The sequence below is a fragment of the Squalius cephalus genome (genome assembly GCF_949319135.1).
Source record: "Squalius cephalus genome assembly, chromosome: 19".
NCBI classification, from domain to species: Eukaryota; Metazoa; Chordata; class Actinopteri; order Cypriniformes; family Leuciscidae; genus Squalius; species Squalius cephalus.
In genome coordinates this window covers 27,599,418-27,620,788 of record NC_137140.1, presented here as the reverse complement: position 1 = coordinate 27,620,788, position 21,371 = coordinate 27,599,418, and the positions used below count along the sequence as shown (strand labels likewise).

Genomic DNA, 21,371 nt, shown 5'->3' with positions numbered 1-21,371 from the left:
ATCACCCTGCAAGTTCTCTCACAGCGCAACCATGTGACTGTCAGAGCACAGAAGTTCTGGCAGGGCGTAATCACGCGAACTGTTGCTTGTGGACACGTTGTCACTGAATGACCATTCTGCAAAGTAAATGCTTGGTTTTTACTCTTTATGAAAAAACAGAAGACAGTCTATAAATGCCCATTTCCACACTTAAAGTAGTAATAGCAGAAAAACATACCACAAACAAAATTGTGTTATGGTTGCTATTCAGTTGCTAAGGTGTTCTGAATGGCTTTTTGAACACAATCTACATCATACACATCTATGATGTTCTAGTCCATAAATATGGCCCAGGTCCCTCCAAAGCAACTCTATGGGATGTTATTTGCTCATTCTATCGTTATGCTGACATCAAGAGAACCACAGAGATTTTAAAAGACATTTTTAATACTTCAAGAACTTTTCCACAGTGACCCACAGCGTGAGCAGGACACCATGCCTAACATACTCTCTCTGCTGACCAGGTCAATTCAACACACTCACTAAATACCAGACGTGTCACCCCTACAAACAAACACCACAGGGGCAGAAGAATGTGCCATCATCAATCAAGTCACTGGCTACATGCTGTCATTTGGACATTGTAAAGGGCTGAAGAAAACGTGGAACCCAGAGGTTGTTTTCCATAGAAAACGCTAACCAAACATTTCTTATTAGACATGTCTGCACTGACTGATCAATCAAAGATGAAGAGAGGAAGAGACAGATAAAAAAAAAAATTAAAAAAAATAGACTACATATGACCATTAATCCTGGAGGACCTACATAGTCTACATAGAAAGCATTTTAAGGAAACCGTGAGGAAGAACCTTCTGCTGCCTTCAAAGATACCTAATTTTGGCCTAATTACATCACATGTATCCTATGTGGAGCAGGCAATCCCATAATACATTGTAACAAGTAAAAGAAAATGTATCCAAGATGGCGGATGGGACCGGAAAAATGTCAACTTTAAATTCATTATACATTCATTCAACATTGAAACATGCTTTAAAGGGGTCATATAATGCCATTTTTGTACAAGCTAATATGATTCTTTAGGGTCTAAATTAAAAGTTTGTAATATACTTTAATTAAAAATTCTCATTAATATTGTAAGAAAACACTCATTTTACCTGGTCAAAAACAGCTCTGTAAAACCAGCTTTATACTGACCCTCGTTTATAAAGCAGTCTGGTGTGTGAAATGATTCGCGTAAACATGAAAGCATTGACGTTGATCGTGGGGAATATTCCCTTCGAAAACAAAACTCAGCCACTGCGTCTTCAGCGGTTCAGATTTAGGAACTTCAACATGACTGCTGTGTTCCTTATTACACCCAAGAACAGAACACCACAATCGCTTAGACGCCATTCTGCTCATAGACAGTGCTCCAGCGCATCAACAATGACTGCACGGACTATGATTGACAACTCGCTCACGAGCGAGGGCGGGTCTGTGTTGAAACGCTGCTGTCAATCAACAATCGTGGGAGGGGCGTCGATTTTGTGACGTCACAAAATCGAAGGGCTTGATTTGAGATGGGGGAAAACATATAAGAAGATTAAAAAAAACACTGGATGGATTTTTATCATTTTATGATGGTTGTGTACAGGCACTGCCAACACACATTTCAGTACAATCAACTTGTAAAAGTGCATGTACCATCATATGACCCCTTTAAGAGTAGTTATTTTCATAGAGATAATTAGCATAAACTATTACTGGACTATTAACTTTTAACTCATCTACTGTTCATGGCAGAGCAACAGTTGAATATAATTTTGCTAGTAAAGTTAACTATATATAAACATTGATTAACGCACATAAATTGAGCTCATCAAACATGTCCAACAGATGCTCAAAAGCACTTGCTTGACAAGCGAGAATTTGTATTTCTGCAATATGAAAACAGTTTTACCAGATGAATAACTATTTGAAAAAAAAAAAAAAAATTCTAGAATGATTGGGGTGATTTTGTAGGGGAGTGAATCTGCATAGAAAATAATAAACAAATTACAAAATTATAAATACAATAGAACAAAGATACAAATTAAGTAAACAGTGCTTTAAGCCTATGTTTTTCATGTAAGTCTAACAATATTCAGGTACAGAAAGTGAATAATCAAAAATAACACTGCATAGTCTTCACTGTATAAATGAAATATAATTAATCTACAAAATTGATTTTCTCTTTAAATTTTGTTGTTTGATTAAAATTAATGTCTCAGACAGTAGCGGGTATATTAGGCTGCTGTCACTTTAAGACCGTAGGCACGGATTCAATAAAATGATATGCATCTGGGTTTTTTTATAATTTTTTTACGTTCACGTAAGCCATAAGCAACTGTGTTTACTGTGGACACTCTGACATAATTTTGCATCTGTGTCTGTTCAAGCACAAATAGACGAGAAAGAGAATTCGGTGTCCGAATTGAGTTCTTTTCCGCGTCTTAGTGCGCACAAATGGTTTAAAAAACCTAAAACACGCGCAAATGATAAACTTTCACTCTATGATGGTTAAATACGTGTGTTTCGAACCGTGGTGCATGATACGTATGGATCACGTATCAAGTACAATCCCTATACTTGACATCACACATCCTGCGAAGTGACGGATGTGGATGCAATATCTTGATTTGTGTTGTTTCGAACACTGGAATGACATTAGGGTGAGAAAATTATTAGATGAACTAACCCTTAAAACTATCAACATTTTTATAGCTACAACTAGGGATGTCCCGATCCGATCCACAGCATCGGTATTGTGCCGATACTGGCCCAGAACGCTAGATCAGATATCGGAGGGGAGAAAAAAATATATCCGATACCTATGATCCGATACCTATTAGGGGTGGAACGGTACGTGTATTCGTATTGAACGTACGTTCGGTACGTGCGTCACGGTTCGGTGCATGGATTTACACGGAGAATACACGGTATACAAATAAATAAAACTCGCGTGCACATTAATTAATGTAATGCGGAACTACTGTTAGATACGCGCATAGACATATGCGGGTTATTTAGGGTCACCTAATCTGTAGCCCCGCCTTAGCTCTGAACGCGCGTCTATTTCGCTTCAAACACTCGCTTTATCATTATATGCGCGAATGGATTCAAACTCTTCAAGCATCAAACTAGACGTGATAGACGTGAATTTGACGCTCTATTCGCGTTTGGTGTGAACACAGCATAATGAACAGGCTGCGATGTCAAGATTGCAATGCTGGAATGTGTGTGTTTGTGTGTGTGTCAGAGAGAGAGAGAGAGAGAGAGAGAGAGAGAGAGAGAGAGAGAGAGAGAGAGAGAGAGAGAGAGAGAGAGAGAGGGGCACGGGCGCGATCGAACAGTGGAAACATAAAAACATACTTTGTCATTTTGTTCATACAGGACATCATTAAAACTGCAAAAAGTGTTTAGCCTACTTATATTTGTGTAAAACACAACATTGCGCTTTTGTCAAACTCTAAACTCTTGTCAAACTGTAACCTACAACTGTCGCCCAACCAAAATCACACACACACACGCTGTTTAAAAGCAAAAATGATCTCATCTTTTGGACATTCATCATATTGCATTGGTTTTCATTTCTTGTCCTAAAACAGAGCACTAATCTGTTTATTTTGAAGTTACACATTCTACATTGATTAAAAAAGAAAATCAAATGTGTCTTTAATGGTAGTATTATTTTATACAGAAATAAATTATTTATAATTCAGATGAGAATAACGTTAAAGTTAATTAAAATTTTAAGGAAACAAATATATTGATTTGAAATGTAGCAAATTAATTTTAAATTCATTCAGGTACAATTACCAAACATATCTCAAGGTCTTTTGAATAAATGGTAGCAGTCTTTCATTATCAACTGTTGTTATGGACTATATACTGGAGAAGATTTTGTTCTCCATTTGAGTGAGATGTTTTTATGTGGCTAATTGAGCAAAGTGTTTCCATATATTTTATTATTAGTAGTATTAGTATTAGTTCAAGAATAAAATAAAAATATCGGATTGATATCGGTATCGGCAAATAGCCAAAGCTGCGGCATCGGTATCGTATCGGAAGTGAAAAAGTGGTATCGGGACATCCATAGCTCCAACTAGCTACCTGAACAAAAACATTCTGTTTAATGATGCTTCTGAGGCAAACTCTATCGCCCCCTTGAGTATGGAGGTTCGCTATAGCCAATTATGTTCAAATGCATGCTGCATGTTTGCAATGAATTGTCCAAGTATTCACACTTGTGTACTTGCATAGCTCACTACCTTATAAGTCAATATACAGTATTATATCACGTTAATATGTGTACAAATGAAGAAAAAAACAGCAGGAAAAAGGACAAAGCTGCAACAATCATCAAGTATCTTAGCTGAAACATCAGTTGATACAAGAACACCCACCACTTGCTCCTTCTAAGCATTGTCTCTGCAAACACACTGATAAGAGAGGCAGCTGAAGAACACAAGCCACAGATCAGAATTACAGCGTAATCAAGTCATCCCAGAAGCACATACAAAGCCTCCATCTATACAGGCTATATGTCCAGTGGCTGCCATGAGTTTCCTGATGTCATACTGGCGCTCATTCTACGACAAGTGAAGGGAAAAGTCATCCACAAGCCAGCAAAAGAAACTGTCACTGTGTTTGTCAAAGTGTGCACACAATTTATTAGATGTAGATGTGACACACTGCTACATTTAGAAATAATTAATGACTGTAAATGCATACAAAATAAAAAAGGACAATGTACCTGAGTAAATAATCCTGTGGCACTGAATGACAGCTCTGTGTCTTTACAATTCCAGCTTTCCAGTTTTGGTTTCGATCCAATTAGCCAGATAAATACACGTTAATGCGTTATTGCTACCCAGAATAAGCAGCAGAAGCCAAACTCCCAAGATCTTCCAGTAATCTCCAGCACTCCATGTGTGAGTGGAAGTGATGCATATGTGAGATCTCGACTGCTCTGCTCTCAGCACAAACTCTGCTGTATCTGCAAATGACCCCCTCCTCTCTCCTTCATGTTCTTTCTCTTTATGGCTCTCTCTGTAACCCTCTCCTCTTGTCTCCTCCCCCGGCACACACACACTTATTTCAGCACACTCAAGCGCTCCACCCTGTGGCTGCACAGAATTTTGCCCCGCGGTATTTGTTAATATACACTACCGTTCAAAACTTTGGGGTCAGTACTAAGATTTCCTTTTTAAAGCAATTAAGACTCTATTCAACAAGGACGAATTAAAATGAATCAAAATTGACAGTAAAGACATTTATAATGCAATAAAAGATTTGAGTCAAATAAATGCTGTTCTTTTGAACTTTCAATTCATCAAAAAATCCTGAAAATAAATGTATCACAGTTCTGACAAAAATATTAAGCAGCACAAGTTTTTTCAACATTGAGATTAATTAGAAATGTTTCTTGAGCACCAAATCAGCCTATTAGAATGATTTCTGAAGGATCATGTGACACTGAAGACTGGAGTAATGAAGCTGAAAATCACAGGAATTTGCAGAGAATTTAAGAATTTGTTCACGAATTAATAATTCTTTTGGGACACGTTAAACCAATTTGTTCCATCGTTTTGAACTACTGAACAAATTATTATATTCGAATAATTGACTTAAAACGAGATAACAAAAGAGTGTGACATATTAGTAAGTCATGGGAACGAATTGTTAATTTGGGGCCACGATATATATATAAATATATTTTGTCTGCATCTCGTGCAGGCGTCCGTAGCAATTTATTATAATTTAAAATGCATTAAAATACAAAACAATCACTTTAAACTGCAAAAATATTTCACAACTTCAGTAACCGAAACTACACATAAATCAAAATCAGAAGCGTTATATACGAAACAAATAGGCCTACTGAAAGAGACAATTAAAAAAGAGAGGAACAAAAAAGATAAAAGTGTACATGAGGGTGACCTTCCAATCTTCTGCTCAGCTTTTGTCTTGTTCTTATTCCATCCGCAATAAAAGAGACAAAACAAACATACCTCTCCCGCACGGATGTGTTTGCATTTAGGCATGTTTTGGTTTCTGTCCTATACTGTCTGTCCAACACAGTACTGGCTCAGTCCAGTTTAGCCTGTTCTCATAGCTCAAAAAACTCAGCAAGACATAAGCTTTGGTACTCTGACCAGAAAAAACATCTGATCTAGACGTGACCTGAATTCAGTCAGAATGTCATTAATGGGGAAAAAAAAGAAATCACTCGATCACATAGCAAAAACCTCTGAGCACATGGTTTACTTTGAGTAATAAAAAAAAAGCAGATCCTAAAAGAGAACCGGCTCGAATCAGGCCTTTCTTAATCTAGAGAACTTGATTTGGGGTCGCACCAAGTAAAGCCACTGTTGACCTGGATATACAGGGTAAGAGTACGGATGGAAAGAGGATTGGTCTCAACCACCCATTGCTGAATGCCCAGAGTCACAATGTAGGGACTTTAGGTCAAATAAAAACTACATTATGCGATGAATCTTTTGAAAGTCTAAATCCATGTTAAATCCCCCCTGAACTTCTCTAAAAATTGTATTAAATAAATAAGTAAATAAATAAATGCCAAACAGTTACAGAAGAACAAGAAACATTGTTAAGACAAAAATAAAATGTTTTACTACATTTTATTTATTCAATGAACATGTGACTATTACTGAACAAACTATGTTACTAGATGCAAATAAAGTTTTATGGAAAACTGCAGCTGAAATTAAGCCCCCTTTAATTGCTTCCTTTCTTATCCAGAAATACTGTATATTGGAATAGGAATAAAACATATAAATGTATTATTAAAATGAATAATAAAGCGACAAATTCTGTAACAAACGGTTTTAGTTTGGCAGGCGACATATGAGGACAAGTTTTCATTCATCTCAAATGAGTCTATTACAGCAGTAAGTAGTGTCACTGTGCTATTTTCAGAACGGTTTGTCTCATATACGAGACTGAGGGGCTCTGTCTCAGCACATGCTTGACTCTCATCTGAATGAACAAAAGGGAGAGAAGCAAAGAGTAAAAACACATTTTAATCAAGCCTTATTAATCCCCTTTGCTATGGATGTATGGATGGATGTATGGATGGATGTATGGATGGATGTATGGATGGATGTATGGATGGATGTATGTATGGATGTATGTATGGATGGATGGATGGATGGATGGATGGATGGATGGATGGATGGATGGATGGATGGATGTATGGATGTATGTATGTATGGATGATGTATGTATGTATGTATGTATGTATGTATGTATGTATGCATGTATGGATGGATGTATGTATGTATGCATGGATGGATGGATGGATGGATGGATGGATGGATGGATGGATGGATGGATGGATGGATGGATGGATGGATGGATGGATGGATGGATGGATGGATGGATGGATGGATGGATGGATGGATGGATGTATGCATGGATGGATGGATGGATGGATGGATGGATGGATGGATGGATGGATGGATGGATGGATTTTGTGGTGCGATCCCAAAGAGACATGACCTGCCGAACTCAATCCGAGCTGCTGAGGTTTTAGCCATTTTCAAGAAACGCCTGAAGATGCATAATTTCCATCAACACTAAAACTTACTATTCTAAAAACCACTCATTTTCTACATGATAAATTATGTATTGAGTTTCACAAAAATGAACCTACTGGCATCTAATATCAATAGGTCAAGTGAGAGTGCCTCCATCCGCTGGGTCATTAAAGTTTACCGAATCATGGTAGAGGTCAGATCAGCTTGTGAGGGATTGTTTTAATGTGACCCTTGCAAAGTGTTAATTATATACAAATATAGAAACGTTATCCATTTTACAGACATATAAACTTCTAGCCTATAACTTCTAATGAATATGCTATTGTTTTCAATGCCATTCCCTCTGGAGTGTCTTTACTGTTGCAAGGGAATACATTTCCATGGCCATGTGGGCTACTTGCCAACAGACACAAGAAATGTATGCTTTTCTGTAGAGCAACAAAAAATACTTATTAAATCAGAGCTCTCTTTCAGAGAGAGATAATAAAAATTCCTTGTGTAATAGCCTACCATATTGGAATAATATTGTAGAGAATTTCCCCGGGAGAAAGTATGGTCTTTGCCACTTATGAGGCAAAACCAATAAAGTAATAGAAATAACATTTAAATTAATTAAATTCAATTTAAATTAACACAAATGTTACCCAACCAAAGCCTTTGACCTTAATTGTTGACATTAATATGACATTGAAGTGAATTGTTGCTTTTGTCACTCTTCTGAGGAAGATGTCATTCACTAGTTTTGGCAATGCACCCACACAGAGAAATTATGTATCCGATGTTTATCCGATCTTATTTTGTAAGTGACTTTTCCTTCTGTTTTAAATATGTTTTCTTTGGATTGTTTGACAACGCAAAAGAAAATATAGGGAAATATTAAATAATTCATTAATAAACAAAATTTCACATACATTTATGTTTATAGCCTAAACATGTGTTTGGCTATAACTCTCATTTCTCTATTCATAGATGATCTAGACAAGTAACACATTTTCATCCCTTGAGTCTTCTGAAGGTGTACATTTATTAGTGTTATTGTTTTGTTTGTTACCCTGCCAACACATAATATGTATATGTGTATCCTACTGTCTTCTTTTGTTTAGTTGTTTCCATATCTATCTCTATTGCCTTCATGCTTTGTTTGATGTATTGTACGTTACTGTTTAATAAAAAGCTGTTGACTCGAAAAACGCTAGGTCCGATTTAGCCCGATACGTAAACAAATCGTTCAGATTGGTTTTGTGAAACGGTTCAATCGATTCACTGATAAGATGCGACTAATACGAATGATTCCTTTACAAATCGGACATCAGCTTTCCCTTCAGACAGCATGATGGACCTGTTGCATATCAACCGTAACGGTTTCCATTCATTTTCAACAGTTCAAAAAGCAGGAAACAAAAACAAAGCGAAAACGATGATATTTTTAAACATCATTGGCCACTGCAAATGTGAAAACTTATTAGATCGACTCACCGATTCCATCTTCTGATTTCAGCACCATGTTTGCAGCGCTTTACACATGCGCTGATCTTGTGATATTCGGAGATATATTACCAGCTGGCGGTTTGACAAAACACAACACTTTAACCTGCAAACTTGAAATTTGAAATCGACTATTTGAAATGTACCGAAAACCACGTCTAAAAAATGAAGCTGGAAAGAGTGTTTGAAAGTATTCGCGAAGTAACAGCAGAGACCGGATGTCACTGCATGAAACCCTCATGTTCTGCAGAGGGGGCGTGTCCTAAAGATGACGAACAACCAATCAGCGCGAAGCTTTCTTTATTTCTTTTTTTAGTGTGCGTGCAGATACCCACAAACACACTTGTACATCTTACAAAGGAATGAGAATAGAGGCTAAAAAAGAATTATGAGTTATGTCTGAACTTTTAGGGAGTATGGTAGTGTCAATATAACTACCCACTCATGTGGCTTTTTGATCGTTCTCATTAGTGGTGGTTGCTAGGCTTGACTGACACTTGTTGGAGGAAAGTTTTATGCACTGGAAAAAAGAACTGCACAAACACCGTAAATGTGTCCTTTCTAAGTAACAGTAAAAACACTTCCCTCTTCTATAAATAGCAAACCATTCATAATGGTAGGCTAGACGTTTTTATTGCTTGGTTTCAGCTTGGCAGTCAACTGGCGAAACTCTCAAACTGCAATTATGCATATTTAGTTTGCTCTGTTTAAAAAAAAAAGGTGATAAATACACTGGCGTTCAAATTCAGCAAGGACACATTAAATTGATCAAAAGTGACAGTAAAGACTTTTACACTGTTACAATATATATATAAATGCTTCTCTTTGAAATTTTTATTCCTCAAAGAGTTAAAGAAAAAAAAATATTACGCAGCTCAACTGTTTTCAACATTGATTAGAAGATATGTAAGTGCAAGTTGTTTTCAGTTAAGACAGCTCAAACATGCATTTTAGTCAGGGAATGTGAAACCAGCCAATGGGGTTTTATTAATAATCCAAACAAAAAACCACCGAGCACAGAAGGCAGGTACACACAAGAAACACCAAACATTGACTGACAAGGCACAAGAGAAGCACAAGGGCTATATACAGTATACACAAGGTGTAATAACTTATTGTTATTTATTACTAATAAGGATAACAAGATAACGAGTTAACAAGACACACCTGGGGAAGACACTCACTAATAACTACAAACATGGCAGAGAAACAGTAAATACCACAAAAGTCCAAACAAGACAGAGAACACATAATTTAGTCCAAAAGAGGAAATAATTTCCATACAAACTGCATGAAATCTAAAAAGTGATTATAAATCCATACAGCTATTTAAAACTTTGCATGCAGCTTTTCACTGATATAAATTCTTGCGACCTAAAATAATCTGAAAGATAGAAAGCACGCAGACAGAATACACTTAGAGCCTTATAGGATGTTCAAGGGTACATTCAAATCAGCCTTCTGTCTACTTTTATAAACAGAGGCTTCTTTTTTTCTTCTTCTCACCCCCAGGAGAACAGTGGTCACATCTCAACCGTGACCAATGGCTGATTACCCTCAATAGGGGATGACCGAGCATACGTGAACAAGTTCTTTGTTTGGGTGTTTACTGACCCTTCAAGATAGTTAAAGAACAAATGTGGAACCAACCTGATATTATAAAGGGCCAAGAAAAATACATCAAAGTGTGAATCTAAGTTGAGCATCAGACATAGTGTGATAGCAGCACCTGAAGTTGTGAAACCGATTCATTTTCAAGTTGTTATGGGAAACAGCACACGTCTCTTTCGGTATTCAAAATTCACAAATCTATTGCAACCATGGCCAGTGTCAACAGTGTTAGAAGCAGAAGGAATTCATTGCTCGGCTCATGATGGTTTGTTTGTGTGTTGTAGAGAAGAGGGTGTGGATGGCAAACGGCACAGCATACAGTAGTGTTTACCAGTAAAATGAACAGCCTTGTGGGCTGAGAAATGACATGAAGCAGACTAAAAACCATAGAACAAACAAGGCGTCTTCCTCAAAGATTATCAGCCAAAAAACGTAAGTAATTTGATAATAAAATAAGTGGGAAAACACTGACGCTGTAGTCACACTCTTTGTGTCTTTGGACTTGCTGACTTGCACTGTACGTTTGAAAAGAAAGTATGTTTGTATGGCATGTCAAGGCAAACCAACAAGACATATATAGAGTGTACAAGAGTTTCTGAGATATATAGAAATATGTTTCTTGACACTTTCTGTGACAAATCAAGGCATATTTACAAGATAGCACTTGAGGAAATATCTTGCTGTCCTCAACCAGACTGACATAATGACACTCTTGTGCTTGCTTTGCTTCAGCCAGACACATAACTCAATATGTTATTACTTACATGTCAGCGTACTGATGATTAACTGCAACAAGTCAGGGCCATTTTGATCTAACCATTGTTCAATGTTCAAATAAAAGTTTTTATTTTTAAGATCTGATGTACAAGAGATTCAAAGAGACTCATTTGAATGGAAATAAACAGAATAAAATACATATTTTTTTAAATATTAAAATAGAATACAGCTTTTTTTTAATTGTAATAATATTTCACAATCTTCAAATAAATGTAGCCTTGTTGAGAATAAGATACATGTTTAGTGATTGCAAGACTGGAAAATGTCTGATATTCAACACTGAGATGCTTTGATGCATCTTGTAAAAAAGTTTCAGTTGTCATGGCAATGCATGCTTATTAAGTTTCCACTTCTATGCAAAGATCATTTAGATGTGTGGGTAGATTCATAACTATACCAAGATCTTGTACACACACAGAAATATAGATGCCATAAAATCCTTCTAATAAAACAATATTACAATAGAAGCAAAATACCCAAATACATATTTAATAGAAGTCAAACAATGTGTTTAAAGCTTGAATTTAACTCTGTTTCCATGGCATTTGATTATAAGATTTGAAGCATTTCCATAGGAACAATGGCTTCACTTTGGATTTGCTCTCTTACTTATTATTGTTTTAGTGTGTGTGTGTGTGTGTGTGTGTGTGTGTGTGTGTGTGTGTGTGTGTGTGTGTGTGTGTGTGTGTGTGTGTGTGTGTGTGTGTGTGTGTGTGTGTGTGTGTGTGTGTGTCTCAAAACTCCCAAGTTGCCATTACTCTTGTGACCGCGCTATAACTTATGTAAATATTTAATAATAAGCTTTCCTAATTAAACCTGGGGGACTGTTAATAATTAATAGGCTAATTGAAGTATATTATAATGTGTACATTAATTTGTCACAGTTTCAATATTTGATCATAACACTTAAATGGTCCTTGCCAGTAATGTAGTCTAGAGCTAAGAGTTTCACAAGATCTGGCCCTAAGCATACTCTCACCTTTCCAAAGAAAAGAAGTGTCTCGGAAAGTTTCCCAGCAGCGACTCCTGTACTGTCACCTTCATATGCACTGCTGGAGAGACAAATCACGTCCTCTACTGTTGAGCTAATACAGTACACACATTTGACACACACATGGTCACATGATGAGTCACATGAGCATTTGGTACAAAATCCATCACACTCTCAATCAGTGAGGGAGAACCCAAGCAAGTGATTGTGGAAGATGCAAGATCTTCAAATATCCCAAATAATACTGTAGCATGCAAAATTATTAAATATTATCTACCATGCAATGCAAGTCACAGATAAGATTGGTGGAATACTTTAAAATACACTAGAGAAGTAATATCCCCCCAAATGTTGTCCTAACCAGCCAAAAAGAGCGTTTTGTTTTTTTCAGATTTAAGGCTTTGTGAGCTCCAAGTATGCAATGCAGCATTAATAAATTATGTGTTTACTGTTATATGATTATTGATTTGCATGTTTGTTGACCATGCTGTTTTGATTGTCACCATTATTGAGGTCCATGTGCGTCTATACGACTATTGCACATTTTATCTCTGCATTGCGAGACGTTTTCTTCTTCAGAAGAAATATTAGCAGAATTCACACTGCTAACTTTATGTAAATGAAAAGGTGATTATTTATTAGACAAGAAACTTTAGCTGCCCCGAATTTATTAGCAGAGGAATATATTTTTGCATTTACTGAACAAATCAAATTTAAAATGGCTAATAAATGCTACTTTGTTTAAGACAAAAAAAAAATGTATGCATCATGCATTTTTTTATACTTATATACTCAAAAGTTATTGTGTACAACATAATAAGCAAGTAGTAGCATAATCATTCCACTAGAAGGCACTGCAATTAAACTTAACATCATTTTATTAGCAAATATTTTATCTGCATTTTTAACCCAAAAAGCAGTACTCCTGTATACAGTGTTTAAAGCGCAGCTGCTGACCACAATTTTAAGCACTGAGAAAATAAATAAATAAATAAATAAAAAATTGAATTGCATTCAGTAAACCTGGTGTTGGATTATAAAATAATGTCTTTTTTTTTCTGGATGCTGGATTTTTATAATGGCTAATGGCCTAATAATAATAAATGTGCCGTTATCTTTTAATAAAGCTATTTCGGTAGAAAAGAATGGGAGAGAGAAAGTCATTCACTGTAGCTCATTCACAACCTAATTCAGAATAGAAACAGTAATGTTCTCTTCTCCCTCTCTGCACTGGAAAGCAGGGCAAAAAAAAACAATACCATACAAAAAAATAACACAATATAACTGACCCTGTGGTTACATTAGTGCTTGTGCCATGTCAATTTTCAAAGGCCTCACATTTCCAGCAAATTCGGTACATTCTCTTTTCCTCTGTAATTTTCTGTCACCTTATGTTCTTTCCCAGTCTCTCCTCCTTCATGCCTCACAGAAACAGCAAATGACAGTGCAGAAGGAGACGGGTGAAACACATGAAAACACGTGCAGGTTATATTTATTGCAAGGTCAAAAAGAAAAAATAAGTCAACCTACTAATTACAATTGTGAATAGCAAATTTGATTAGGATTATCAAGGTCGTGTTCAGGGTATAAACTAATAAGGGAAAATATGAATTTACAAGCTTTATCAGCAAATCGGCCAATACTAAAACAGCACTCTCCATGTCTGCCATTGGTCAATCAAGCAGCTAGCCACGCCCCAAATTCACAGCGCTGGTTGAGTCAGGCTGTGTCCGGAATCACATACTCTCTAGTTGGTACTTATTTTGAACAAGTAATTACTTCACACCCGCTAAAAAAGTATGTTCTATAGACCTTATTATGTAGCCCCGCCCCTTTTCAGCGCTGCGCTCGTTGTCTTTTGACTTCCGGTCTGTATTTTCACACCGATTTTGCATGTTTATTAATGAACGGCTCGTTTTAAAATCTTCCCGGTCGACTGACATTTCTTAAGTCATCTGTTTTAAACATTACAGTCCTCATGATAACTTTTGTTAACTTTGCATTAAGTAAATCCACTTCAAAAGCTAATTACTCCTGGACAGCAGCGCCATAGAAATATACAGAGCGACAGCAAAAACGGAAGTTAAAAGACAATATTCTAAAGATGGCGACGCCCTCGTTTCTCTGGTGCATAAGGTCTATATAGTACGGGTGTGTGTAGTATGAGTGTAATTTAGATGTACTACATTATCCATTTTGTCATTATCATGTGACTTACCAGCGTCAGTTACGTCGCTTCACCGCCATTCATAAATCCTCTCCCGTGGCCTCATGGGACAGTAAAGTGTCTCATCCGGGTACTTTTCGCCTACTCTTTTATGATTACTGTGAATTCAGACATACTTCTTTTGTCACATACTGTTTTTCGCCTACTCTATAGTAGGGAAGTATGCGATTTCAGATGCAGCCTCTGTGTTTCACAGGTTTGGATGCTCAGTCAAACAGACCAATGTTTTGACTTTGCCACAGGGTTCATACTTTTTGGGGAAATCTTGGCATAGTTGTCTGAATTTTTCCGGCAAAGGAGAAAGTAATTATCATGAAGAAAACCTGAGGATTTAAAATTCAGGTATTAAACTGAAGCGTTCAGATGCAAAAGCCTCTAAGTGCCAACTGAATTTTTCTTAGAATGATCATTTTGATCAAGCTCGTATATTTAAGTTTCACTTAAATGGCAATGAAAATTACCTATTGATTGTCATTTAAGTGAAATTACTGAACTTATACAAGCTTGATAAAAATGATCATTCTAGAAGAAAATTTCAGATGAACTCTTCAATTACTGATTGCAAAAATTATTATATACTATATAACTCTGCGACCCAGAAGAGAGATAGGAGAGTTCAGTACAACAGGTGCACTGAAAAGATTAAAAGTGTAAAAAAATGTAAGATATGAAGTTAAAATATGTGTTTGTTGTTGGATCTGTGTACATAAGCAAAATAAATGTTGCCTTTGAGGTGAAAATATGTGTTATCTGAGTTCTGATGTAGAACCCCTGCTCGCCGAAACTGCAGCAAACACATCTTTTGAGCAGGAGAACAGACGGGAGAAATGAAATGAGATGAGACTCCTCCGGGAAATACAGTGCCTTTACTTGATACTGCTTTACCCAACAGACAGAGCTAAAATTCAGACAAGACTCCTCCGATTGACTATGCTGATTCTGTATTCTGATTGTGTGTGTGTGTGTGTGTGTGTGTGTGTGTGTGTGTGTGTGTGTGTGTGTGTGTGTGTGTGTGTGTGCAGTGTAAGCCAGTTCTAGCACACAGAGTCTTTTGTTTAACGCAAAGCAGATGTGAGACTTAATCACAATCCTTAGCGAGATAGTCTGAATACATTTAAATATCATTTCCACCTTATAACCTAACCACTAAAATCACCCTGGCTAACTCTGTAGTCCCGTAACTTCATCCCAAACAGATCTCTGTGCTGTGAATGGATTACATTAAAATATACAAAATATCAAAAGTAAGGAAACAATGAAACAATGTATATTTATGGGCTTTTGATCAAAACAGTTTCTGCAAAACTGAAATGATCCATCGAAGAAGCCAATATTATCAACCAAAGCCGAAACAATCGTAAAACCCCAAAAATGTTGACCACAGTTATAAAAATGAATAATTAGTTCTAGATGCTGATTGCTCAAATGCAGCGTGGGGATTTTCAGTGATTCTTTCTGCAGGTTACATAGTTTGTCCAGTAGGTGGTGACAAGTCTTTATCAATTAGTCAATGAATCATTCATTCAAGCGATTCACTTAAAAAGATATGGCTGCATCCAAAATCGCAAACTTCCCTACTATATAGTAGGCGAAAAACAGTACAGTATGTAACAAAATAAATATATCCGAATTCACACTCATAAAAGAGTAGGCAAAAAGTACCCAGATGAACTACTACTTCCAGCGTGATTCTGAAGTGTGCATACAATGGACACTTTACTATCCCATGAGGCCACGGGAGAGGATTTGTGAGTTGCGGTGAAGCAACGCACAGTAACTGACGCTGGTAGGTCACATGATAATGACAACATGGCGAATGTATACGTCCAGATTACACTCATACTACACACAGCCTGATTCATTCAGGAATAAAACACGTGAACTGACTTTATGAGTGAGTCATTGAATTATTCACTGAACCGATTCATTCCATTTGATCCAATCATTCTAATACGCTGATTTGCTGCTCAAGAAAAAAGTTGTGCTGCTTAAAATATTTTTTATGGCAACTGTGATAGATATTTTTTCAGGACACTTTTATGATTAGAAAGGTCAATAGAACAGCATTTATTTGAAATAGAAATCTTTTGTAACATTATCATTGTCTTAAGTGTGAATTTAAAGCATCTTTGCAAAATAAAAGTAAAGAATTTCTTCTTCTTTTTAAAATCTTATCGCAAACCTTTGAAAGGAAATATAAGTTACTCAATATTACCATATTTTTTATTGAACTGTTGTATAAAAGCACCAATAATCACACTCACAATTGTGCTGTTTTCCTGAATATATACATATAGGCTATACATGTATGTGTTCTGTATACATAAAACATTACATTACAACGATATTTTCTTTTAAGATTAAATAACGCAGCATCCATTAGCCGCATTCTTTCTCAGATGGCTGCCTTTAAATTACTAAGCACCAGGGTCGAGCAAACAACTCAAGCTTTTATCTTTTAAAAGCTGTATTTAAATGCCAAATGAGACAGCCATCAGAGCATCTTATTAAAACTGCACAGCATTCAAGAATTGTGAGGCCAGTTCACATCGCTGTAGCTCAAAGCATCAAGATGCTATATTCAATACATTCAGAAAATCAGGTATTATTACAGAGGAAGTGTTGCTAAGGCTGTGGTTGTAGAAAAAAAGGTCATTCCAACCCTATTCTAACCCTAACCCCACTGTGTAGGGGTTATGACACATTCACAAACCTTTGAGTGTCATTACACCATACTGTGATCAAGCAAGGGAATCTGTGAGAATGAAAGAGAAGTGGATTTTAAAACTCATTCACACATTACAATTTCAATAAAGTTTGGCATTAGCATGTTGCAAAGCTAATAATGCGTGTTACTTAACACACTAAAACAGGGCAAAACAGTCCATTTTCATTAGAGCTATTTTAATTGATCAATGAAACATAAGTACTGACAGATCTTTTCTTCCATATTGTGACGTTGACATGCATCAGAGTGAGGCAAAAAGAAAAAAAAAGTAGGACTTTAAGTCCACCGGTTGTTGATTTGATAGAGGCAGATTTGAATATGAGCTTGTAGTCGATTGACAAAAAGGGGAGGAGTTTAAGCGGGCTAAATTATTGAAGAAGTCCGTCACACTTTACCAGAGAGAAGTCTGTTGTTTCACCAGAAGATCGAGTTATGACATTTTGCTAAAAAATATAGACCTAAAAACTAATTAGGGCAAAGCTAATTTTTAAAAAATAACACGCATTTAAAAAAAATCATCTGCCATTTAATTTTTTCACAAAGCTTGTTACAGTGCATTATGGGATTGCATTCTCAGAAAAGGATACTTGCTACCTTTGAATCTGTCCAAAAAGTGTATGCCTAAAATGCCTTAAAGTGCCCCAATTATGCAATTTTAATGGTTCTTAACGAATCAAACTCTTCCCGGCCTCAGCTACATCTACAGTATTTGAAGGCGGGTCAAAGCAAACACTGTTCACGGGCAGCCGATGAAGACCATAGGGATGGCGTTAAGCAAATCTGTTACAAACTTGCATAGGTCTTTGCTGGAAGTAACACTGGAATTACTGACGAATCATTTCAGGCAGTTCACAATCGGTTCTTTCTTTTTGGGAGAAAATAACCCCATTTGTCAAGCACTTTGGTCTTTGAAACTTTGCAGATTTTTTACATTCACAGACTGCATGAAAGGTAATATCCGAAAAAGCATAATAGGGACACTTTAAAACACTGCCTAGGTTGGCAGCTCACTTTAAAGTGGTTTTGGAGTTTCTGCTATGCTTTTCCTGACTGTATAAAAGCTAACATACATCAAGGTTAAAGTCTGAAACATTTTCGTAAACATTTCTGTACTAAACTAACTATCAAAAATAGATTGCAGGGCTGCATGGATTGATATATATTTTAAGAATGAATTAGCAGTGTTGTCGCCAAGTGGTTTGAGTTCAAGGCATCTCAAGACCAGGTGGAGACAGACCAAAATAAACAGTTATACCATCTTACCACTCTCTCTCTCTCTCTCTCTCTCTCACTCTCTCTCTCTCACTCTCTCTCTCTCTCTCTCTCCCCCACATCTCTGATTCCTTCGTTCCTTCTCTCACTTCTGTTTTCCCAGAACACACTGTGCTATGCAAAAGACACTCATTACCACCGCACACCTGTTTTAAAGCTGACAGAGAGAGGGAGCAGGTGAGGTGGCGCCGTAGAGGACAAAGCAAAGATAATGATAAACTGCAGCAAAAATAAAATATGTGGTGTTTGTGAAGAGAGGCATTATCCTAATCTCTGTATATATTGTTTATTTAATGCCTGATGCGTATTTAGACAGAAGAGCGGCTGATGGCAGATATACTGCAGATTAAATAATACAATTTAATGAAAGCAAATGAGACGCACACACAAATGATCAAATGAAATCCAATTAACTTGAAATATTCTCTTTTTTTTACGAACAGTATTTATATCGTTTTTACCTCTACACAACCACGTTCAAGTGATCTGAGGGCGCGCGTGCGCATTCTGGCTTAGTCTGATAGTCTGAACGATATAAATACTGTTAGTTTTCTCACACAAACCGCTCGTTTCGTGTCTTAGGCCATCAATGTGTACTTACGATGTCGAATGGTTAAACTTGGACTTCTCTGTCCATGCTCTTTGAGGTGGTGACCATAGACCTGCATTATATGACTGACAGACAAGAACGGTTTGACCTAAAAATATCAAAATTGAAACTACTGCGGAAACAAAGATACCTACATCTTGGATGCCCTTGAGGTAAGCTAAAACATACCAAAATTTAATTTCAAAGTGAACTATCCCTTTAATCAGAAGCTCTTTAACCATTCTGTGACACTACCAACTGAGAACAAACCACATTGGCTAGACAATCATCGTCAGCATCTAAGCTGTCCATATGTGACTATCTCTGAGAAGTGTCCATGTGAAGACTGAGGTCAGCACAGTCATTTGCATCACGAGGGCCTGGTGGGCTGTTCTGTTTTCAGCACAGAATTAAAAGTCAGAGCAAGCACAGCAGCTGCACGATTAAAGAAGAAACTTGTTAAAATAGCCCTCTCAAAGAATTTTTCTAATGCTCTCCATGTCATGATGAATGATTCAGAGCAAAAACCATTTCCATGGACACAGTATATGAAAGGAAATAACAGAAGCATAAATGTTGCTGAACAATAAGAGCCAAGTGTGTGTGTGTGTATGTGTGTGTGTGTGTGTGTGTGTGTGTGTGTGTGTGGGAATGGGATATAGAAATATGTAATTGTATTTTTTAAATGAACTGTAATATTGTTAAATATTATTACAATTTAAAATGTAAATTTAGTATATTTATATTTTTTCTGGATTCTTTAAAGGAAAATACAAAAGGACAGCATTTATTTGAAACAGAATTCTTTTGTTACATTATAAATGTCTTACTGTCACTTTTGATCAATTTAACACTTTAGTTTGGGGACCAATTCTCACTATTAACTAGTTGCTTATTATTGCATATTAGTACTTAAAATGCACAAACGCCCATGTCTATATTCTGCATCCCTTAACCCTACCCCATGCCTAAACTTAACCACTGCAACAATTACCTTATTAACTATTAATAAGCAGTAAATTAGGAGTTTGAGGCGAAAGGTAATAGTGAATATGTGTTCCCTAAACTAAAGTGTGACCAGAAGTGTTCATTTTGCTTGTCTTTCTGGGATTTTGATAACTGCAATTCTAATTTTCTTCAAATGTTACTGGCTCATTACAGTCTATGTGATGACATTTTAATAAAATAGAAAAGAAAAAAGAATAAAAATCTGAGGTTTTAAACATGAGCATAAGAGCAAAGTCAACAGTGAAGCTCCAAAAGCCATGGCAATAAATCCTTCTGAAATCCCTTGGGAGTCTGATGTGACACTGCAATATATCTGTGACAGGGTGATGCATGAAACATCTCCCACATCTAATAAAACAGTTATTCTGAATAGTATGTGTCAAAGTTTAGATACATTGACTTACATGTGGGAGACTGTATTCGCCCTCATTTTAAACATCATGGCTGCAGGGCAGTGGCAAGAACATATGACAACCCAAACCCGTATTTATTATAACGGAAGTAGACCAAGTTCTATATTAAAACAACACTAAACCACAACATAGTCCATCCTACAAATACACCCAAACCCATTTACATTATGCCTACACTTCATAAATAAACATGAGTCACAAAACCTCATCAATTCCACCAACAACACATAAGGGTGAACCAACTCCAGGCTAAGGTTGAACCAACTCCAGGCTAAGGTTGAGATGATGCGCTTCCCCTTTAAAAACACATTTAGATTTCCTTGAAATAGTTTCAAGTTTCATGTCACCGCACGACCTACACATCTCTCAGCATAAACGCTCCAGATAAATCATTTGTTATTAAAGTGTCTGCGTTCACAAATCACTGTTAATTTGAACAGAAGAGCAAGCACAATGTATGCTGGATTTGGCATGGCAGAAAGCGTGCAATAACCACTAAAAAGCTGTCACTCATCTTAGTTCATTGCAATCTCGCAAAGTTCAGTTATAACCAATTAAGCTGACTGCACAATGAATCCCTTATTTACATAATTATTTGTCATAATGAGAGGATTTGCGAGCATGCAGAACATCAGAATCCACTCATCGCTCAAAAACGCAGGAGTTTTTGTTCAGTGCCATCTTAAACAC

At 36.6% G+C, this 21,371-nt stretch overlaps 1 protein-coding gene across 4 annotated transcripts in view; it reads right to left on the bottom strand.

Moving 5' to 3' along the window:
* Window positions 1–21,371, bottom strand: part of cyth1b (cytohesin 1b) — a 67,674-nt gene that overhangs the window by 28,424 nt on the left and 17,879 nt on the right. The window contains exon 1 of one of the 4 annotated variants that reach the window (XM_079851304.1): window positions 9,057–9,320. The exons of 2 other annotated variants lie outside the window; for them this stretch is intronic. In XM_079851304.1, coding sequence (XP_079707430.1) covers window positions 9,057–9,084 — 28 coding nt within the window. In that variant the 5' untranslated portion in view covers window positions 9,085–9,320. Of the gene's footprint in view, window positions 1–4,774; window positions 4,907–9,056; window positions 9,321–21,371 lie in introns of those variants that run through there. One more of the 4 variants, XM_079851306.1, reaches the window with a different exon arrangement.